This window comes from Terrapene carolina, unplaced genomic scaffold, assembly GCF_002925995.2.
Source record: "Terrapene carolina triunguis isolate 2854851 unplaced genomic scaffold, T_m_triunguis-2.0 Scaffold180, whole genome shotgun sequence".
NCBI lineage: Eukaryota > Metazoa > Chordata > Testudines > Emydidae > Terrapene > Terrapene triunguis.
The window spans coordinates 86258-110773 of NW_020664531.1; the positions used below are offsets into that span (position 1 = coordinate 86258).

At 40.4% G+C, this 24516-nt stretch overlaps 1 protein-coding gene across 1 annotated transcript in view; it reads left to right on the forward strand.

Moving 5' to 3' along the window:
* LOC112113135 (E3 ubiquitin-protein ligase HECW1-like) overlaps positions 1-24516 on the forward strand; it is a gene marked incomplete at its 5' end in the record, with an annotated part of 150531 nt that overhangs the window by 81020 nt on the left and 44995 nt on the right. Inside the window, 7 exons of the mRNA XM_026654074.1 lie at positions 8298-8403; positions 8679-8775; positions 15781-15864; positions 17047-17156; positions 19592-19712; positions 21316-21429; positions 24277-24429. Coding sequence (XP_026509859.1) covers positions 8298-8403; positions 8679-8775; positions 15781-15864; positions 17047-17156; positions 19592-19712; positions 21316-21429; positions 24277-24429 — 785 coding nt within the window. The remainder of the gene's footprint in view (positions 1-8297; positions 8404-8678; positions 8776-15780; positions 15865-17046; positions 17157-19591; positions 19713-21315; positions 21430-24276; positions 24430-24516) is intronic.

Consider the following 24516-nt stretch of genomic DNA (forward strand, 5'->3'; position numbering starts at 1 on the left):
TAACTTGGGTGTGTTCTGAGGTATCTGTAGGACATCCACAAAATAAAGTGACACTTGACTGTGCAAGAGGAAGACTTGGGGGAAAAGAGAAGTACAATAAAGGCAAAGAAAACTTGAGATCACATGATGCTGCCCTAGCGTGGATAGCAGATGCATTTGGGATAGTGAAACAGAATACAGACATGCGAGGAATAACAGCACCATTCTATCTTAGGCTAGGTCTACACTACAGCGGGGGGTCGACCTAAGATACGCAACTTCAGCTACGTGAATAGCGTAGTTGAAGTTGCATATTTTAGGTCGACTTACCTGGCTGTGAGGACGGCGGCAAGTCGACCGCTGCCGCGCCGCCGTCGACTCCGCTTCCGCCTCTTGCCGCGGTGGATTTCCGGAGTCGACGGCAGAGCGATCAGGGATCGATTTTATCGCATCTTCACTAGACGCGATAAGTCGATCCCCAATAGATCGATTGCTACCCGCCGATCCGGCGGGTAGTGAAGACGTGCCCTGACACCTGTCTTTTGCACACTTTAAAATATCCCTTATATCTGAAGGGTTTTAATAGGTTGTTTTGTGGCTTTTTATCTTTCAAAAGATAGTGGCTTCATATTTCTTTCTTGCTAGAGTATTCATCAAACAGCCTGTCTATAGCAGGATGTAGACATTTGACCTTCTCTAATACAAATCAACCAAACTGATAAGACAATGGAAATAGATTTTGAAGGAAGACGCAGTGTTTGAGGTTCCGGCCAGGGTTTAATAAAATCAAGGCATCCAATACAATTATGGCCTGACAGTTCAGCAACTCACTGTGACACTAGTATCTGATAAGATAGTGTCCCTAGCTTGTGTAGTAATGTATGCTGAGGTGTGTTTCCATGCTGCTAGATTACAGACGATAGGCTTTATGATACTGAAATCATTTCAAATAATCTTTTATCTGTTGCATGGAGATAACATTCCCCACTGCACGGTGTGGAGGGGATGACGGGAGCATAAATCCCACTCCAGGCCCAAATGATAGTGGAGGCCAGGATGCTAAAGCAGCAGCATTTCTCTCCCACCTGCAAAACTGCACATGGTAGAGGCTTTTTAGGGTTTCAGGGGAAGATGGGGGAACAAGTTGGGAGTGGGTCCCAGCCAAGGGAACAGCTGTTGTATTCATCATCCTCTCCCAGAAAACCAGCAGGAAAATTCCTAGGGGAGTTAATATTGACCCTATCAATGTTAACTCCAGCAGGATCATGCTGTGCCATCCAGCCCCCTTGGAGAGGCTGTTTTGGACTAGTGGATGGGATTGGAGGCAATAACAGCACTGCTCCTGAGATATCAGTACTGGTAGGGGAGAGAGAGCACTGGAGGGTTGTGTGGATTTTCCCATCATGGGTGAATAAGGCAACATATTTTTTTTCAAATGTTCACATAAATTTGTCAATGAATTTGCTTCTGTCATGCCTACTACCCTGACTTAGTGATCGATTTCTGCCAACACCATAGCACTGAATTTTGCTGTTTGCAGTGTTGTTGTTTAGCTATGTTGGTGCCAGGATATTAGAGAGACAAAGTGGGTGGGATAATATCTTTTATTGGACCAACTTCTTCTGGTGAATAAGACAAGCTTTTGAGCAACACAGAGCTGAAGAAAACCTGACCTGAAGAAGAGGTCTGTGTCACTCGAAAGCTTGTCTCTTTCCCCAGCAGAAGATGGTCCAATAAAAGATATTCCCTCACCCACCTTCCATCTATAATTGAGTTTTGCTACCATGCCTGGTTCACAAAAAGCAAATCTGAAAGTTGTGCACACAGTAATGCATGCTAGTGGAAGCATTTGCACTGAAAGTGCTTCCACATTCATCCAACCAGGGAACAGAAACAGAAATACTTGCCAAACCTCTCAAACACGTGCAGCTCATATATCAAGGATTGGCAGAGAACTATCCACTATAAATCCATAAAGTTGTTTAAGAGAAAGAGACAGAGGGAAAAAAACCCAGATGAAACAGTCTAATACTGTTAAATAATGAGAATACTGTTGAATAATTAATACATTTGAGGAAATTGCAAACTATTCCTAGGGTCTGATGCCCAATGGAAAGACTCCCATTGACTTTTGTGGGCTTTGGATCAGGCTCTAAAAGCCCACTCTTTACAGAGCAGAAGACTCTAGCGCCAAAACAAATTTACCAAGAGCAAAAGGTTTCATACCATGATAGCTGTTGTTAATATGAATGGGATATGTTTTTGTCCTATAAATCATGCCCATAGGGAAATCTCAGAGACTCACTTAGGTTTCAGAGAGAAGAACAACATGTCAAAACACGCTTCCCCCTGGCCACTTGCCAGCTGCTTGAAGTTCTGCTGGCTCTTCTGCTGAACAGCAAGGAGAGCCCTCTAAACAGCAGGAGAGAAGCAAACTGGAGATTTTAAAGATCTGTCAGCATCAATTAAATAAATCAACTGTTTCTCATCCTCCTCCTCAACTTAATGAAGGGCAATTATGGTCTTTGCACTGAGAGTAAAGGATAGGGATATAATTAATGCCAGTCAGCATGGCTTTATGGAAAATAGGTCTTGTCAAACAGTTCTGATTTCATTCTTTGATGTGATTAGATGTTTGATAAATGTAACTGCATAGAGGTAATATACTTAGAATTTTGTAAGGCATTTGACTTCGTACCACACAACATTCTGATTAAAAAAATAGCGCTATACAATATCAGTAAAACACACATTACATGGATTAAGAACTGGCTAACAATGACAGATCTCAAAAAGTAGTTGTCCATGGGGAATCATCATTGAATGGGGGAAGGATGTTCTAACGGGGCTCCTTGGGGATCAGTACTAGGCCCACGCTGTTCAACATTTTCATCAGTGATGTGGAAGTAAATATAAAATCACCGCAGATAAAATATGTGGATAACACAAAGATTGACGGAGTGGTATATAGTGATGAGGACTGAGTAGTCCTACAGAACGATCAGGATCACATAGCAAGCTGGGCCCATTCAAGCAAAATGCATTTTAATGCAGCCAAATGGAAAGTTATACATCTAGGAACAAGGATGCAGGCTATACCTAGAGAATGGGGGGGCTGTATCTAAAAAAACAGTGACTATGAAAAAGGATTTAGGGTGATAGTGGAAAAGCAACTGAACATGAACTCCAGTGCGATGCTTTGGCAAAGAGGGCTAAATTAATCCTTTGATGTATAAGCAGGGGAGTAGTGAGTAGGAGTGGGGAGGTGATTTTACTTCTATATTTGGCACTGCTGAGACAGATACTGGTGTACAGTTCAGGTGTCCACATTTTTAAAAGGATTTTGAAAAACTAGAAATGGTGCAGTAAAAAGCCACAAAAATTATTCGTGAGCTGGAGAAAATGCCTTGCAGTAAAAGGGTTAAAAGCCTGCAAGGTTCAATATAGTTGCCCTTGAATCAAAACCTCACATTTTAGCATCTCAAATGTACTTCTAAGTTAAGCCTCCCTTATGAGATTGGAACATACAAATACGACTTCCCGATTAAGTCAGCTTTCTTCACCTTCATATGTAAATAGCATTCTCTGGAAAACTTAGAGATAATAATTATACAGCTTTTATTAATGGGTCACTATTGTTTCTAAGCTCTTCTATACAAAGCCGTACCACAACTGCCAACAGACAGACCTTTCCAAAATGCACCTTCCTCCTTAATCTGTGCCTCATATTTCATATAAAAACATATTGTGAATATTCTGGAACACCTTCCTATTCCTATTCCACTCCACAAAATTGATTGACTCAAAAATTGTTCACTCATATTCCTGTTTTTCTGTTGCAATGAAGTATTTTCCTAAATTAAAGACCTTTGTAAAGGCTTTTGATGTCCATTTTTAAGCTTCTTGATCATCAGTAGCATTATGTAGATTATCTTGTAAAACTTCTACAATTTTGGGTGCAAGGGCATCCATTTGCCCCTTTCTGCAGAGCAAAAAGGTCAAGGCTAATCCCAGCTACCTTTAAAAAACTTTATAGGCCAGATACTCAGCTAGTGTAAATTGGTGGTGTTCTATTGAAGTCAACAGCTAAAGACTAGAGGACAGTCTATGCCTAGAATCCTGCTACACCTCCAGAAATCAAAACAGATCAGTAGCAATGGTGAAGTGTCACCATTCTCTCCAGTTGGCTTCCCTTCTGGAATGGCCACTGCCATTGTATGTTGACAGGGCATACTAGAGCTTATAAATTTACCTTAAAAACAACAGATAGGAATTTGAGCCGAAACCAGTGGCCACCCATGGTGGAGAGGCACCAGAGGGAGTTGATGGATTTTGCATGCTCACCACCTCAAACAGTGATGGACAGATGGCAGAACTCAAATGGGCAGCAGATGCACATTTCTAGCGATGACTGCAATAAATCACAAATGCAGAGTCCAAAGAAGAAAGAAGAGAAGCTGCTATGGTGGATTTGGGCACTGAAGGAGTTCTCAGCTATCTGGTTGCAATCTACAAGGGGAAACGCAAGGCTGTTTAAGGTGTATAAATCAGTCAAATTGTCCAGCACTAGATGAGTCAGAATGCTAAATCATTAGCACTGTCACTTTTTAAAACACTGGAAAATAATCTGATAATCTGAGTTAATTGATTCAATTAGAAAGTCAGGACAGACAACACTATTGTAATTAAATGATTAATTGGAGCTATTAATTGTCCTATATATGGCTAAAGACAGAAAGAGGGAGAATAGAGAAAAGAGAAGAGGAAAGCTAATTAGATTACTTCGAATTTTTCTGCTATCTAGTCCTAGCTACAGATCAAATGGGACCACTTGTGAGAGTAAAACTGCATAATGTGTAAGTGTAATGTCAAGGCCCAAACATGGCAAAGCCCAACTAGTGATGGCTAAGTGATAACAATGGGAGAAGAAGAGGAGTACAACTTACACAATTGGATGATTTATTCTGTAAGGTTGCATGTGTATCTGGTTAGTTCTGATTCTTAATTTTATTTGTCTTGTACTACTTGTTTTCTCTACAGTGTTTTGTTTCCTTTTAAGTCATTTTTTCGATTCCTCCCCACCCACATGTACATCCCCTTCATCTCTTTCTGGTTTGGGAGAATAGGATCAGGGACGTGAGCTGGAGCAAAGCAGTAGAAAGCTAATAAGAGGAAGTGAATTATGAGAGGGGATATCAAGACGAGGACTGGCTCAGTAAGGCTGTTACAGGCACAGGCTGGTGAGGAAAAGACATGGTGGTGAGGCGTGAGAGGGAGAAGGAGGCAAAGGGACTAGGAAGAAGAGTTAGCAAAGCATGGGCACAAAGGAAGGAAATTGTCCTATAAATGCATGAAAATAACTTTAACAAAACTTGTTAGCTCCTGAGGAACGGGACAATGAAGGCAGAAATAGTACATTGCATCTCCCTGTGTCTTCAGAACAACTGTAGGGTTAGATAAAGTTGTTTATGATGAGAGGTGGCCATTCTTACAGCCAAACTTTTCATTACCCCTATGCAGCTTTCCAAAATCATTGACCCAATAAATGTTTAAAATAGCAACAATCCCCACAAGATTAGTTGTTGCTTAATGTAATTACACCCTAGATTACTTCCTGGAGAGCTAAGTAATAAACTTGTCTTTAAAAACAAGATGAATTTTGCCAAGATTATCACACCAGTACATTAAACACTTTGGGCCTGATCCTCTTCTCGTTGACTCTGGGGTAAATTGAGAGTAACTCCACTGAAATGAGTAGCATGGATCCATGTAAAACTGGTGTAAGTGAGATCAAAAGCAGGCAGTTTCTTATGGTGAAAAAAATGTACAATATGCTGTAGCAGCAGTGTTGTGTTTTCAATTACAATACATTTAATTAGTGTGTTGAATTAGTGCCAAGGTTTTTTTCTTGTTTAACATGCATATTATCTAATGCTCGCTACCTATGTTTTATATGTGACTTGTTAGTCACATTTAGCTGCTCTGTTTTCATATATAGCCACTTGGAAGACCTGATATTTGGCAGTAATACTGAAATCTGATTGGCATTGTCCAGAGCTTGGATTCAAAGCTAAGAATCTAAAATACTGGAATATGGGCAATTTCTTTCTGAAGTTATTGCCAAGCACTACAATTTGTTGAATATTAAATAAGCAACTATCACCTCAGCGTTTTGGGAATTGGTGTTTTCATGCATCTTTTGCCTGATTCTGATTTCTCTCACACTGATTTGTTATCAATGTAAGCTTCAGTATAGAGTTACTTTGGATTAACACACATGTAAGTGAGAGACGATTCAGGCTCCATTCTATTTTCTCTCTTTTTTTATTATTTTTTATGGCAGAGGTTTACACATTTGTTCAGGGAGTAAGCCCTATCTCCTCTAATATTTGTCAGCAATCTGTCAATACTTATGTTATCTTCACTATCTGAGCACCTCCCCCAAACCTTAATATATTTATCCTCACAACATCCCTGTGATGTACAGAAGTACTATTATTCCTATTTTACAGATGGGGAACTGAGATGCAGAGAGACTGAGGGCTTGTCTACACAGGAACACTCAAAAATTAATCCAAATTAACTAACAATGTGAATTTAAAGTGGATTAGTTAAATTGCATTAAACCCCTATATTAGTACTTTAATTCAGAATTAAAGTAGCCTTAATTTGGTTTACATTAGAAGTGAATTAAAATAAGCCAAATTAAGACCACTTTAATTCTGAATAAGGGTGTTCATACAGGGCTTTAGTGCAGTTTAAATTCACACCTTTAATTAATTTGGATTAATTTTCGTGAGTGTCCTTGTGTAGACAAACCATAAGAACCAGATTTACGAAGGTGTTTATGCTCCTAAAAGTGCAGATAGGTGTCTAATGGAATTTACAAAAGAACCTAAGCAGGTTCCTCACTCCCATTGAAGTCAGTGGGAGTTCAGTGCCTAACTTGTCTAGGTGCTTTCTTTTAAATCCCACTAGGCATCTATCTGCATCTTTAGGAACCTAAATACCTTTGTATACTTGGCCGTAGGTGACTTGCCCAAGGTCACACAGGAAGTCTGTGGCAGAGCAGGGAATGGCTCCTCCTCCCCTCACACCTTTCAAACTGGTGTTGGAAACTGTTTGGCTGCCAGTATGGACAAACCAAAACCATTTTCAACACCACTGCAGAAAATATGATTGAAATTTTGTGAAATATGTCCTCAGTCATGCTTTTGATGGCAGTGTTTGTTATCAGCTTGTCTATGCTGGCAGCTTTTTTCAACAGTTGGAAAAAATCCAGGGCAAAGCATAGCTGACAATCACTGTCAACAGTGGGTCATTTTCCTGATGTAGACAAGGCCCAAACCAGGGACAGTGTTGGACACGTACTGCTTCTGTTTATCCACACTTTGGATAAACAGAAGCAGTGCATACGCATTCCTCTTACACATATTCATGTAAGTTACTCACATTCACTTCTGGGAGAATATTACCCCTTTCTGTTCTGATATGTCTTTTCCTCATGTTATTACAACAATAATTTCCACCCCAGTATGCCAAATGAATATTTTAGAACCAAATTAAAGAAAAGTGTCCTTAATTTTTTTACTCAAAAAATTGCACAAACACCTGTTTCTACATGTATGTGGTATTTGCATATGCAAATGTAATAATTGAATGCAAAGGCCTGCTCTACACTTAAAAATTTGATTTGCATAACGAGGTTAATTAGGGATGTGACTTTTTACTAATACTGTTATGCCTACAAAAGATGCAGTTATACTGATATAAGGCACTTTATGAGGCACTGGTAGTTTATATTGCTTTGTCGGACTGGAATAAGTTATACACCTCTATGAGCACATATTTACCAGTATAACTGCATCAACAATGGGGAAGGGAGGAACTGCTGCTCTAACTATGCTGGCATAGCTAAAGAGGCAAAATTGTATAGTATAGACAAGGACATAGTGTGCATCCATTTGCAAACCCAGAATTATATGCCTCTTTGAAGCTGAACAAAAATTTGACCATCAGAGTGAAAAGCCATTCCTTTTTCATGAAAACTTGTGCTTACATTATTTCTATGGTATTAATATGCATGTTGTTGATTCCATGTGTAATTTCTCTAGACTGGGACTATGCAGCGTATATCACAGCTTTAGAATATGATGTTGAAAACTCTGTCCAATAACAGTAAAAAAAAAAAATTGTTCCCTAAACTGAATCAGTCAATCTCATGACTCGGATTAAAGTCACAGAAGTAAAAAGACATAATAAAAGTTGTAGCTTAAAGTCTAGTTACAACATTTCTTTCTTTCCTTCTTTCATTCTAGGCATCGGAAGTCTCCCGGAATAGAGGCGTTTCTCTGTTGACCAGACCAGGCAACAGCCTAGTAACAGCTATTCGAAACCAGCACCATCATGAGACATTACCTCTGGGTAAGTAGGGCCTTCTATTTTTTCTTTCTAGAGGGGCTCCTCGGGAACATTCAACTATCCTATCCCTTATCTAGCTCTCTACCAACTCTTCCTTAATGAGGAGCCAGGGAATATTATATCGATGGTGATCACATTGTATTACTGTGTGCTTTATTCTGTATGCTGTATTATCACGATTTGACAAGTAATTTTCAGTAGCACAGTTGTCATCATCTCCAAAAGTGTCACTTGCTGCTAGAGTAAAGAAAAGCCTCTGTGGTCTTTATCTATTCCAGCTTACAATGACAAGATTGTTGCATTTCTACGCCAACCAAACATTTTTGAGATGCTGCAGGAGCGTCAGCCAAGCTTGGCCAGGAACCATGCACTCAGGTATTGATCTGTTCCAAGTTACTATGAACAGTCTCTTTAAACCTGTCCCCTGCTGGCTTTGGAGCCAGCAGATAGGGTGTTCCATGGGGCCTGGAAAGAAAGAAATCCTCTCCTTATACCACTCCATGGCCATTGCTGCAGCCAGTAAGTAGCAATTCATGATGCTGATGCTTCTGCACCACATGCTCTGTAAGGGCACTGGCTGTAGATCTGTACAGCAGTGGATCCACTGGCCTCACTCCCACTTCTCCTCTGGCCTTACCTGGCCCTACCATTCAAACTCTGCTACAGGGACATCCAAGGAGCTATCTTGGAGTGTTGATTCCTTTGCATGGGCTTCTCATATTCAATTCTAACCAACAGCAGAGGAGAAGGGGGGAGCAGGATTGACTCCATAATGCTTATAAAATCAACTGTCAAATAACTCTATGTTTTGTCATTCACATTAATATATAGCAATGAGAACAAAAGGTCAGTGGGGAAGTCAGTGGGACCTAGGCTCCAAAGTCACTTAGGTGCTTCGAAAATTTCACCTTTTCTGTGCACAGTATAAATGTGTAGAGCCAGGTCCTTCACTATGGATGAGGAGTGTACAGTGCAGCTCAGCATTGCCCCAATCTTGAACCTGCTCTTACTATGATGGTCCCCGTCATAAACTACCAACATATCAGACAGCAGCTGATAGTGGCCCCCAGGAGCCCAGAACAGCACCCAGGGATCAGTGGTTCACAGGGCAGTCCAGCCACTCCCCCTTTGCATGAATCACATCTCCAAAGTCAAAATGGGATCCTCTAAGGATATGTGTAGACTGCAATTAAAAACCCATGGCTGGCCCATGCCAGTTGACTTGGACTTGTGGGGCTCAGGCTGTGGGGCTGTTTCACTGCAGTATAGACTTCTTGTCTTGGGCTGTAGCCTGAGGTCTGGGATCCTTCGATCTCACAGGGTCCCAGAGCCTGCAGGAGTCCCCAGCCCTGAGGTGAACCTGTTACCCCAAACAATGTATTTTGGGATATCCCTATAATAATCTGCCTATCGGCCCCATAGTCTGTTCTTCACGAGGTATGAATTTCTGGGGTTGTTAAGGAAACACTAAAGGACACGGCTATAACCTTCCGATAGAGTGATTGACACAGGCAGTATATCTTCTAAAACAAAGTATCTTTTTATTAAAGTAACTAAAAATCCCTAATACAGTGTAATCTAAAAATTCTAAATAAGACACAGTCCCTTATTGCAAATTAAAAAAACATTCAAACCACAATAGCATATAGTTTAAATGATTCTAAGAGAAGTGCTTTGCTACAAATGGCCAGTTTGTAACAAATCTCTGACCACAGGTTTTAAATTATACTTTAAGTTTTACATAAGTAAAATACAATTAAAACACACACATTTCAAGCATACACATAATACTATGCTAGACTACAAACACTAAAAATTATATTTAAAAACTGGCAGGCTTACTTTATAAATTCTTTGGTATTCTTCTTTAGTCACTATTGCTGCTCAGCTCTGCTACTGTTGCAGTTTACTCTCAGTCAGCTCCTGTGATGGGTTGTCACCCCCAGGGTGCAGTCTGGGAGCTGTGGGAACCTCTGTGGGCTCTAACTCCTGCAGCTGGGCAGGCCTCTTTCACACTGCTTTGTTGGAGATTCAGCCAGCCTCACCAGACCCTGTTATCACCCAACACGACAGCAGGTGGCACCACACGCCCAACTGAGTTACCTGAGTGCTTTACCTAAGCCATTCAAGGACATACAGCCAATTTCCCAGCTCCCCCACTTTGCACCTCTGCTGGAGTATAAACCCACAATTATACCATTTTACACTGCTCAGGGATCTGTACAATGTAAGCCCATTAATATAGTTTGCCTTCCCCTCAATGTGGGAAAGATATGCGCAAGAAGCTAGTGTTAACCAAGCTGAGATTTCCCCCCCGACACTTCACTCAAAATACACTGGTTAAGATAAAGCATAAAACATGTTTATTAACTACAGAAAGATAGATTTTAAGTGATAGCAAACAGATCAAAGCAAATTACCTACCAAATAATCAAAAACACAAACTACCCTAATATACTAGTTAGGATTTGAATTAGCAATTTCTCACCCTGACTGAGTTTCCACCAAGTCCATACACAGGCTAGAAATCCTTTTAGCCTGGGACCAGCACTTCCCCCAGTTCAGTCTTTGTTCCTCAGGTGTTTCCAGGAGTTCTCTTGGGTGGGGAGAGAGGCCCTGAGATGAAGTCACTCCCCGCCTTATATTGCTTTTCCATATGTCGGGAACCCTTTGTTCCAAACTCAGGTCCCAGTCCAGTTTGTGGAAAAATACAGGTACCAAAATGGAGTTCAGTGTTATGTGGTCTGGTCACATGCCCTTGCTTGCCTTGCTGAGTCATAGCAGCTATTACTTACAGGGTGGCTGAAACATTCCCAGGAAGGCTCACCAGGTGGGGGATAAGCTTCTCCTAAGGCCTGTTGTTTCCCCTAATGGCCCATTTCCCTGAATAGGCCCTTCACAACCAGCTGTCTAGACTGGAAGCATTTTGCCTAGTGGGTGTCACCCAGGTGTAACTACATTCGAAATACAGATACATGATCAATATTCATAACTTCAGATACAAAAATGATACATGCACACAAATAGGATAATCATATTAAGCAAGTCATAACTTTTCCAATGTCACTTTACAAGACATATCTTTTACCAGATGCATCACAATTATGTTATAATCGTATCACAATCATACAACTATGAAGAATCTGAGGTGCAGTGTCACAGCTCCCTTCCTCTGTTCACAGCTCACTCCCAGCAGCTTCTCTGTCCTTTGTGCATTAGTTATTTTGTTTTAATGTTGCTGATATTGTGGCTGCTGTCTTTGCTGTTGTAAGTGCTTTTCTTCATCAGAGCTCTCCTCAGAACTCTAAGCTGTCTTCCAGTAGCTCTTCTCCTTGATTTCCAATCTCTTCATCCAACTTCTCCCGATTACTGCCTTCCTCACCGGCTCCTGACTGACTAACTGCCTGCCAGCACAGCTTTTTTTGTATTGTTCTAACACACATTACCTCATCTTCTGCTACCTGAAGAAACATCTCCAAACTGGCCCAAGTTAGTTCAGGCTGGGTCTGCTTGACCTTTCTCCCATCTCTTTCACTCTGCACATGTTCACTGTTGCTGTTTCCTTCAGAGTTATGATTCTGCCGACCTCTTCACCTGCTTGGCTCTTTGCCAGGATGCCATCTTAGCTCTCCTTGGCTCTTGCCAATTAACTGAACTTTCACCCTGTCTCAATATTCAGCATGCTCAGGGTCTGCAGCATCCATCTTAGGGTGGAGTGACCCCTTCTTATTCAGGATAGAGATCAGGTGGACAAAGTGAAGGCTGAAGAAATTCTGAGGTAATAAACCTTTCATGGACAGTTATTCTGGATGTAGAACCATAATCCACCAACTGTGAAGTGCCCAGGAAGATCTTGGCCATATACTACCTCTGCACACCAAAAGATACATTTAGCATCTAAGAATGAACTTAAATGAGCTAGAGAATGGGCAGCACCAAAAAGGCGTTTAGTGCCTCTTTGCTTCAGTCTTTACAAAAAGACTTATTTTTTTACCAGATACTCAACACAATTAATATTAACAACAAGGGAGAAAGAACCAAGCCATGATAGGGAAAGAATAGTTAAAAGAATATTTAGATAAGTTAGGTGTATTCAAGCCAGCAGGGCTGGATGAAGTTCCCTGTAGGATTCTTAAAGAAGTAACTGAAGTAGTTTTGGAACCATTAGCAATTGTCTTTGAGAACTCATGGAGAATGGGGTTACTCCTGGATGGGGGCACTAAGAAGGGAAGCACAGTTATGCATTGCGGAGCCATAATTTGTACTTTAACAATCATTGGATATATTTGTAATTTTGTGGGTGCTTTATTCATTAAAAACACAAAACAATTGCAAAACTTTTTCATGTTCATATTCATCATATGTCATTCTTTGTGCTTCTCTAAAGAAACAGAAGAGTGTTTTCTCTACCCTCTAATTCCCTTCTTTTCCTTGTTCTCTTTTTATAGTTCACCTGTTGGCCTCCTTGTTTCATGTTCTACATTTCAGATATATTTTCTCTAGAAGAAGAGTCAAATCCTTGTTAGCAGGATGTAAAAAATGAAGAGGTGCCTGAGTTACAGTGGTCACCACTGAAGAGTCAGCATTTGCTAATGGAGTCCATATAGTTATAGTTATTTTCCACAGGTACCCAAGTATAGGGAAGAACTGTGGTATCTGTGGGCACACATTGACAACCCAATGGCCACTATATTTATGCCTCAATGGCAAAAACTCTATAGACCAAATATCTCTGCTTACAATTACCATCTTATTCTTCAGAGGTCTTGGGTGAAATCCTGGCTCCATTGAAGACAATGGCAAAATTCCCATTGACTTCAATGGCACCAGAATTTCACCCTTAACTCTAACAGTAGTGCAATGGCGAGAGAAGCCCTATATTTTACAGAAACATAGGAACATTATTTACTAAATTGCACTCCCGTCTTCACTTCTTTTCTCTGAGGACTTAATAATGTGTTTAAAATTCTTTCCAAAGTAATTAAACCATTTGATGCCATCAAGGTATTTCACCTGTTCCTTTCATCTTATATGAAAGGGGTGAAATGAAAAAGAAAAAAGAATCAGAATGATCATGTTTTGGTGCTAGATCCTCATTTGGTGTAAATCAGCTTCTATCCATTGGCTTTTATGGAGTGATGCCAATTTATACTAGTTGAGGATCTGGCCCAAGGATTCAATAAATGCCACACTGTAACCAGCGTAACAAAACAGAACATCCACATTTTCCCGGTGAGATTTCTCTCTGGGAGTTTTGCTGGCCTTGATGACTAATCATTTACCTATGAAGATCAGACAAAGAGTTCTTTGGGTGTAAAGGATTAGAGCTGCCTCCAGGAAGAATGTAATGCTAATAGATTGAGGGAGAGAATGAAAAATGCCTCCACTATTTAAGATGTACATTTTTATAATTGAGAATTTTTATCATCGCCATCAAATTATTCTAGACTTTTTTCACTTCTGTAATGTGAGTTCTTATCCCTTAGAGAACAGGAAATGCTTTTATCTCTTTTTCAGCAGAGAACAACATTGACTAATGATGGGGACTAGACAGCTTTGCGGATATGTAATGAGATTTGTAACAGGATATTGAGCCTTTCACCTCTAGGTCACTGCTTTGTTTCCACCTTAGGTCAGTAGTGACCCAAAGCTACTATCAGATGGCCGTTCACCAACTTTTGTGGAATGGGCTTGGTGATCTTAGACAGGTTCCCAGCAGACAAGTGTCCATTTCAGACAGAGCTTGATCCTGCAAGGCACCTAGCATTCTGGCCCCAATGCGCCAAAGCATTCAAACACATGTTTAGCTGTAGGCACGAGTAGTCCCATTTGACTTAATATTGGAATGAATGATGTCCCACTGGACCACTCACATGCTTAAAGATTGCTTGATCAGTGACAGAATGCTTTTCATATTGCAGGACTGAGCCCCAAACAACCACCCCTATTGGCACTAATTTACACACAAGTTTGTATTCCCAGCAGAGACCCTGGGGATTAAATGGTCATGAAGAATGATTTATTCTTTTTCTCCTTGAAGTAGTCCTTTTATATTTACATTGAGGCATAAGAACATAAGAACGACCATACGGGTCAGATCAAAGGTCCATCTAGCCCAATATCCTGTCTTCCAACAGTGGCCAATGCCAGGTGCCCCAGAGGGAATGAACAGAACAGGTAATCATCAAGTGATCCATCCCCTGTCGCCCATTCCCAGCTTCCGGCAAACAGGATAGGGACACCATCCCTGCCCATCCTGGTTAATAGCCATTGATGGACCTATCCTCCATGAATTTATCTAGTTCTTTTTTGAACCCTGTTATAGTCTTGGCCTTCACAACATCCTCTGGCAAGGAGTTCCACAGGTTGACTGTGTGTTCTGTGAAAAAATACTTCCTTTTGTTTGTTTTAGACCTGCTGCCTATTAATTTCATTTGGTGACCCCTAATTCTCGTGTTATGAGAAGGAGTAAATAACACTTCCTTATTTACTTTTTCCACGCCCGTCATGATTTTATAGACCTCTATCATGTCCTCCATTAGTCATCTCTTTTCCAAGCTGAAAAGTTCCAGTCTTATTAATCTCTCCTCATATGGCAGCCGTTCCATACACCTAATCATTTTTGTTGCCATTTTCTGAACCTTTTCCAATTATAATATATCTTTTTTGAGATGGGGCGACCATATTTGCACGTAGTATTCAAGATGTGGGCGTACCATAGATTTATATAGAGGCAATATGATCTTACACACAGCAGTTTTACATTGATTGACTTCCATAGAATTATTCTTTATTTATAACAGTGTCAGTAAGATCAGAGCCAGGCTCATTTGGTTTCTAGATAGGACTTCAGTCCCCAGGGCTGTCAATCAAGCAATTTTAATGAACAGTAAATTCATATGTAGCAATTATTTTAATTTTAAAATAAATAATTGTCCTACAAGTTTTATTATAGAAATCAGAAAGGCATGAATGAGGCCAAGCTGGGACTGAAACGTGTAAAGTATAGGGCGTACATACAACTCTGTTAAGAAAATGTTGTATATTAGGTATAGCCTCCACAGAGGCGAACTTTCATCTGTCAATGATGTCAACTGCAGTGTTACACATAAGCTCTAGGGATAAGGAAATCATCTTGCTCTCTAAAATGTGACTCCTGTTTTGGGGACAGACTGCTGGTATGATTTAAAGAATGTTGTTTTATAGGTTTGGTTGTTCAGATTTGAAAAATGTTTTCAGGCAATAGGGATTTCTATTTGCTATCTTTGTGAGAAGAGCAAAAAGGAACTGAAGAAGCAGTGAGGAAAAAATCATCCATCCCTATCTTATGGTTTGACAATGATGAGATTTCTTTTCCCCATTTTGTCATTAATTTTCCAGGGAGAAGATCCATTACATTCGGACAGAGGGTACACATGGGCTTGAAAAGTTGTCCTGTGATGCAGATTTAGTAATTCTACTGAGGTAATCAATTTGAACAAAAACAGAACTTTGTCACTTATGGTCCGCAAGAAGCTGGTTAGCTGTCTCCACCCTATGTTTTTTTTGACATATTTTAGGTGATTGACAGAATTTATTAAATCTAGGCTGATCTCTGCTAGGGCCCTATCATGATTACACAGGGATTCATTTGTCCTGATAGCCAGTTGGTTTTCATAATAATTCAACCACAATATATGTGTCAAATCATACTTTCCAAAAACTAGTCCCCACTGGCACAATGAACTTTACCCTCCGATTGCACTGAACGGTAAGGTTTTGGCTTTAAGGATCAGATTAGAAATGACATTTTAAATTTTCCTGTGGCATTTTGAAATGCAGAAATGTGGTTCACACCTCTCTGAAAACCAGTCAGATGCAGATTATAGGAATGTCAATTATGCCACTGGCAGTGCTATCCAGGAGGCTATTTCACATTAAGGAAGAGCTGAGCTGAGCTACAGTAGAGTGAACAACCATTACTATGTATTGGAGGCAACGCCTTAGTAATGTAGGCAGGGTCTTAGCATCTTTTGGAGCGCCAATGAAATTAGCGCTTTAGAGCCTAGGATAATTTAATTTATGTGGCTCAACACAATGAAGGATTACATTTCTCTGTTGGCCTGTGTTTACACTAAAACACATGCCACCCAACTTGATTTTGATTGGAGTTACACAGCCCACTCTATCTAATGCAAGAAGTATACGACTTGCTCCCACTGCCTATACCTTGATGCAGATGGTCAGAGCGCCATGCAGTGGCTATAGCAAAATATATGACCAAGACAAATCATAGTCAAAAGGGAAACAATTTGTGTATCAATATGTATCCCCTGTTCTTGCTTTTGACCATTGGATGTTGCTACTTTTACCATTGCCTCAAACCTTGGCTCATCCATCCGATCTGGCACTGTCTTGGCATGAAAATGCCTAATGGAACTCACTTTGTTATGCTAAAATGAAGTCTTTGCTTCTTGAGACCATGCCTGGTTGGGAAGATCACTGTTTTATGCATCTGTAGGTACTGATTATTATGTTGTAAGTCATGATCAAATGAAGGGCTGCCCAAACAGATCCTTATAACAGAATTCTGCTGTACCAAATTCTTGTGCTTCTTCCTGTGTAATGAGTGTAAACAGGGCCTGTCTCTATCATTTTTCCTTGCAGCCTCTTTGAAGAGGATATTATGTCCTACATACCCTTGCAGGCTGCCTTCCACCCTGGCTACAGCTTCTCTCCTCGCTGTTCGCCCTGCTCCTCACCTCAGAACTCTCCAGGTAAATGGAGGGAAAACAACACAAGCTCTTGTGTTTGTTGTGCTTCTCCATCTGATAATCACAGAGGGGTGGGTCTCAGCTGGTGTAATTTGTTGCATCTCATTGAGCTCAAAGGAGCTGTGACAGTTTATACCAGTTGAGAATTGGCCCCAGACAATTTTTCTGCTGGAGTGTTTGGTTAATACACAGAATGCTGTCACTTTCATTTGTCTCATGGGACACTGATGCTAGCAGCATGGTGGGAATCAGAGATTGTCCAAGGAGAAGAAAATATGGTCCCAGCTTCCAAATGGTTAGGGGAGATTAGACTGAGAAGGGGATTCTGTGTTCTGAGTCTAATCTATTGACATGTAAGTACATTCTTGAATATGGATATTAGATGGGAAAAGCAAAGTCCAAATCACATATGTATGACAAAGCTTTCAGAACTCCAGTAAACAACTGTAGGCCAAACTTAATATCCAACCGGACAGTGTTTCCAAGATTGCTCCTTCTCCCAAGATTCATAGATTTTAAGGCCAGGAAGGACCATTAGATCATCTAGTCTGACCTCCTGCATGTCACAGGCTAGATAATTTCACCCAGTTACCCTGTATTGAGGCCCATAACTTATGTTTGACTAAAGCATGTTTTCCAGAAAGGTATCCATTTGTAGAAGATTGTTTCCAAGTTCTGTGTATCTCTGAAATATTGTCTATGCCAAGGAAATTGAGCACCAGTTGGCTCCCTTTAGCTAAAACACCCAACGCTAATTCAGAAGGAGACTGAATTTGCCTGCACCTCCACCATGCAACTGGTTTGGTGGTCATTTTGAGAGACATCCCAGGAATATGATCTTAAATCAGTGTAGCCTATTTTCAAAGCCACCTGAGCTATTTGGACATCCAGTTCCTATTAAAGTTAATGGGAATTGGGTGCCAAATGCCCTGATGACTTTGCAAATACCAGTCTTAATATTTTTGGGAAAATACACTGACGTCTTGTCTACACAGGGGAGATCTTTGAAAAATTTCCTGTTGTTACCTCTGGATTCACTGATTTCAAGCAGGGATAAACTTCAGTGCAAATTGTGGGTTTTAATGTCCTCAGCAGGGATTTGCACCTGTACCGACTACTGATGTAATAGGGGCAGATCTCCAGTTTGCATGAGATTTAAACATTTGACCAATATCCTCACTCATTGATGTGTTGAGAGACATGCAGTGGCTTTTAACCTTTTTTGTGGAAAGCTGGTAATATGCTATGATATGCCAGGGCAGGGGGGAGGGATAGCTCGGTGGTTTGAGCATTGGCCTGCTAAATCGAGGGTTGTGAGTTCAATTCCTGAGGAGGCCATTTAGGGAACAGGGGTAAAAATCTGTCTGGGGATTGGTCCTGCTTTGAGCAGGGGGTTGGACTAAATGACCTCCTGAGGTCCCTTCCAACCCTGATATTCTATGATTGATTTGAGTGAATGTACTATTTGTTCATCTGTACTACTGGTTGCAGCAACCCAAAATAACCAGTGTGGTGTAAAAAATATTCTGACAGAACAAGAGAAGCTTCACCAGGGATTCTCCTTGAATGGTATTTAAATGTGCCTTTCTGTTTTATCATGAGTCAAATAGTAATGTCCTTCTGTTGCTACAAATGAGTCTTCACAGATACTTTGTGCTTCAACTAAATGTAAAATTGTTTCCTTCTTCTGGAGGCTTTTCTGCCAAATTTCTGATAAAAGGACTTGTTTTCATTGTCTCCTCTAAAGAGACAGGGAAATGAGATTTCATGGATCCCATTCTCTAATACTGATTGCTATGATGCTCATTTACACAACAGAACTAATCGGCTGCTTTTAGAATTCAGACTTCAAAACAAAACAGGTCCCAAATTGCTGAAAATCTACTGTTAATGTGAAAATGTAAGACTTCTTGCTGACAGAAATCCTCTCTTGTGCCACAAAGGTTTCTGTGTTTATAGCTGAATGTCTTTAATATACAGAAGGTGTTTAACCCAGAAAAACCCAATTCCCAGCCAGACCTGGGCCCCCTAGAAGTGCTGCTTTGGATTCAAAGGTTTAATCCTGCCAGATAATGAGATCTCCTGGAAGATGGTGAGGAGAGAGATTTTCAAGAGTATATAGACACCTAACTCCCATTGACTTTCCATTCAAGTCAATGAGAATTGAAGGCTCAGGAAGCATAAAGGGACCACAATCATCATCTTGGTAAGATGATGCAGCTGTCCAGAAGTGTTGGGAACCACAGAATTATAGTAACTGATGGCTGCATTAATGACAAATGGAACATAAAAATAATGAGCACTCAGAAATTCTACATGTACCAATAAAAGTTCATATAATATTTTCTAGCAAGTTGTAACTGAAAACACCAGGTGTATGAATAAGACCCTCTTTAAAAGATTTTTAAACTCTATAACTTTGCTCTTTTCCCTTCTAGGATTACAGCGAGCTAGCGCAAGAGCACCTTCTCCATATAGGAGAGACTTTGAAGCCAAGTTACGCAATTTCTATCGAAAACTTGAAGCCAAAGGATATGGGCAAGGTCCAGGTAAAATTAAGTGAGTATTATGTCAAATGATTAAAATAATTTAACATGATGCATCTTAGTCTTGTCACTGTAGTAATGAATCAGGAGATTGATCGGATATATGTGAAGATACATCATTATCGTGGGTCAGGAATGAAACATTAGATGATGTATTTTATCCAGGAAAAGTGTGTGTACACACACACACACACACACACACACACACGTAAACAAGAAAATTGGCCAACAAGAGGGTTATATCTGGGGTGCTTTATTTCTCATGGATCCATGTGTTCCTACACTCCTCCTCTACCTATTTTAAGGAGATGTTGGTATTTCTAGCTATACCAGTAATGGTAGAGAAATAACATGTTAGACAAATGTGAATGATATTGGGCCAATACACTATTACAATTCTGAAGTAACTCCAAATCCTTTGGATTTACTCTGAGTTGGCATGTCAGTGTAACTCAGGATGAAAATTTGGCCCTGATTGTTTTAGACATTGTGGGCTTGAGTACCTACAGCTCCCATTGAACTGGCAGTGCAGGTGCTCAGTCAGCACTGCTGAAAATCAGGTCCTATCAATTGCTTTCTATTCCCCATTGCACCTAAATATTAGTTAGACTAGCTCTTCATTCATTTTGTTAATATATTTTGGGGATCTGACCCTGCAATTCTCTGTCACTCAGTTGTGGAGTTCACATTCCAAACAGCCTGGTAGCTGGCTTGCCTCTCTGCACCATTTTCCATGGATAGTTATAGTAATTGGCTAAAGCACTGTATGCTTCTAAGGTATTTCCTGGGCATCTGGTTGAATTCATGCATCAGGCTGGCTTCATACCAAACCCCATGTGTTGTGGAAAAAATATCTGAAAACCAGTCAATTTATTCTAGGCAAATGTCATCATCAAACTATTCTTGCACTGTCTGAGGAGCTCTAGCCATTGGTTATCCCCTTCATAGTCCTGCCAAGGCAGACATGAAGAACATTCCAAAAGGACTAAGTGTCATTACATTTCAACTATATATGAAAAATAAGAACTTCTTGTATAGAGGATATTTTTACAATGGGCCAAGCTCGTAAGTAATCTTTGAAAAACTGGGCTATTAATTAAAGATGTTTTGGAGAGTAAATGGGGCCATTTAGTGTATATAGGTAAGGATTGATTCTGCCCTTGCTTATACCAGTGTATCTTGTGGAGTAATGCCATGGAAGTCCACTGGTGTAAATCCAGTGTGAGATCAAAATTGACACCAGGAAGGTAGAAAGGCCAGAGGCCCATCTGCAAAACTAATTTCTGTAGGAGATGCGATGGAGAGCCTTTGGGGTACAGCAAGATTTTGAACCTAACTATCACTTAGAGGAGAAATCTACCTTTCAGTCATAGAGTAAATCTTAACTAAACAAATAAACAAGAACCAATAAAAGGCCAAAGACAGCCTTTGCACAAGCAGGCATAACTCCATAGACTTCAATAGAATTGCATCCTCTTATTCCAGGGCTTAGTCTGGCCCTTTAATAGCGTCTGTTTACCTTTATGTATATTTGATAATAGCATCTCTTACTCCCCTTCTCAAGAGTTTCAGGCAGTGTTGGTTAACAAGATCTTTATTACTATGTTCTTTTGCAGGTTAATTATACGGCGTGATCACTTGCTGGAAGGCACCTTCAATCAGGTGATGGCTTATTCACGCAAGGAGCTTCAGCGGAACAAACTCTATATCACGTTTGTAGGAGAGGAAGGGTAGGGAACTATTAAATATTGTGAATTGTGAGAGAGTCATTGCATTGCGAAGCAAGTATGGCATTGGGAAAAGGCTGAATCTCTCTTGTTGTGCTTTAGTTTTTACTTGTTACTTCTGGGGAGGTGGACTGGTCTATATAAAATTAAAAACAACCCAAACCTTTGTACTACTTAGTACTTCTCCATGCTGAGCACTTCTGTAGTTCCTGAGTTCTTCTAAAACATTAACTGATTGAGACTCACCGTCTTGGTGCCATGGGTATTATCCCCATTGGACAGTGGGGGAAGTGAGGCTCTAGCCCAAGTAAATATCAGGTTGTTAATCCTCCTCTTTAATGAGCAATTTTCACTGCCTCTTTAAAATGAACCTTTGTTGTGGTTGAAACAATGTTTTCCTCACTCACCCTATCTGAAATGAGAAGCATAAATACTATTAGAAGAGCCATTGTTACTGTCAGCCGGAAGCAGAAAGTACTGGAAATCTCTTGAGGCATCCTTTTTTGTGAGACTTCCTGGCTGATCTTGCAAACCCAAGAAGTTCTGGTAGTTCAGATGAGATTACAGTAAATGGCTGAGTTTTTGTTTTCTTATCCAAACAAACCTTGCAAACGCCTCAGATCAACAGTTATGCTCTACATGAGGTTTCATCTTCAAACTTTAATTAAAGAAAGACATTTTGAATCTCTCCAGTGTTTCAAATACTGAAGGCTTGGAATCCTGTTTTAATTGTGTTGTGCGTACAATCTCTTAATAGAAACACAGAAAAGATTTAGGGACAAAAAGGGAGATACAGTTTCAGCTCCAAAGATGTTGGGGCAGCTGGCAAAATGCACAGCAATCGCTGCTGATTGAACTTGCTAACAGATCAAGTGAAGAGTTCTGTAGAGTTTAGTTCATCTGGAGATAAAATGAAAACAGAGTAAATCACCAGTCAGAAAGGGGGTTACTTTTAGTGCTGTTGATATTATGGACTTTATTAACCCCTTAATTTGTGAACATCTATGGAGTCAGTGTCATCTAAAAGTTAGAGAAGTTCTGTTATAGCAAGTTCTGTCCCTGTGTCTGCGGCCACCTTACAGTGTGACCAAGGGTAAATCATTAACCTTTCCTTTGTCTCAGTTTACTCATCTGGAGAATGGTTCTAATATGCTAACAATGGCCCATTTAATGAACTTTCCTAGGTTTTTCCCCCTAATTCCCAATAACTTCTACTGTGTTTGGCATAGTATCCTGCAAATCATAAAAATCGAATTCATTTAAATCTGAGGCCAAAGATCCTGCTGGAGGCACCCTAATGTGGAAAGTGAGGAGGTGAGCAGATTTAATGGTGCAAAGTGCCCTCAACGACCCATGTTCCTGGCAATGTGAGGTACATAGTGGGAGCCAGCACAACACATAAATTGGGCAGCGCTGGCTGTGAAGGGAATGTGTTGAATTAATATATCTCCCAGAAGCCTTCAGTGCAGGGCTCCTGTGAGGGATTTTAGAGAAGCAGGCAGGTTTAATTTATACCACCTTGCACCAGCCATAGCAAATCTAGCCCCATATCTTTATATTAATTGAGCCAGATTTTTATCCACTGATTTCAGTGGAGTTACACCAGAAAAATAATTTGGTCCAATCTCCTTCACTTTCATGGATTTAATCTGACTGCACACTTAAGAGTCAGAGCTGCTAGGAGTTAAAGGGCCATATCAAAATGTAGCACTGAAAGTGGGCAGGACTGCCTTGTGCCTCCTTCCAATGTGAATGAGTCAGACATACAGCCACTTGCAATTATGCTACTATAAATTCAGCCTTATTATAGAGTAGGCTGATCCAGCTGCAGAATTTTCCACCTCCTTTGAATTTATTAAATGTAAAAAGTAATGCCTGTCTCAGAAACCATTTTGGCATTAAATGATTTATGTCTGCAAGTGGTTCTTTCTTATTACTGTGTGGAGGTTTATATTAGACTAACCATAAAAGCTGCCTACCATTATTGCAGGACAGTCTGTTTTTAATAAATCCATCTTGTTTGGGATTAATGCATTCATGAAGCATTTTTTAAATAGTTGAGATAATTGGAAAAGGTCTGATTTAAAAGGAGAGTTAGAAAGAAAGAAAGAAAGAAATGGAGAGTGGCCCTTTAAAGAGAGAAGTCATAAACCCAGACAGCAAGGCTTAGTTTAAATGTACATGCCTCTCCCCAAGATACCAAATAAACTTGAAACCACCAGAAAACTAAAAAAGCACATGTTTACCAAGTGAAAAATCACCATACCAGTTTACAGGAGAAAGAGTTGTGTTAGGACTCAGTCATGTTCATCCTTGACTTGAGGGACCACAACCACGCATTGTAAGAAAGTACCCAAGGTTTGAGATCTTGGGACTGGAATGTGCTTCAGATTGCATACTCATGCAAGAAGTAAGAACCCTCTTTTACTCCTCTGTGTGAGCTACCCAGACCATGAATCTAGGTGTTCAGAATTAAGCAGATAGCGCCCTGCAGAGCAAGGAAATGTGAGAAGTCTTGTCTCACGTGCTGCCCAGCTGAGAGAAGGGATGTTGTGCAGTAGCAAATTATTACCGCATGGAACAAAGGGGGTATAGGAGAAAGCTATATTCAGGGATGTCTGTGTCATGATACCTTCCAGGAATGCTACTCAGGGAATAATGCAGCTTATGCATCATGACTTGCTGAGGTCTCTTCCTAAAATTAAAACGTAGTCCTTGGAGAGGAGAATTAGCATCAGCAAACATGTTAGAAATTATTGTCTGCAAGTAAGACATTAGCCAGTTCAGATGCAAAGCATGAAATGCACACAGCTAGGAATGAGACTCATTTTATCTGAATTTCTTTTCCAGCTTGGACTACAGTGGTCCCTCCCGAGAGTTCTTCTTCCTTCTGTCTCAGGAGCTCTTCAATCCTTACTATGGCCTGTTTGAGTATTCAGCCAATGACACTTACACTGTACAGATCAGCCCCATGTCTGCGTTTGTGGAAAACCACCTTGAATGGTAAGGTCTGCCGTATAAATGTTAAGCAGAGTGAAACAGTCCAGTTGGATCCACATGATGAAGGGCACATGTGTTACAAATGCTGTC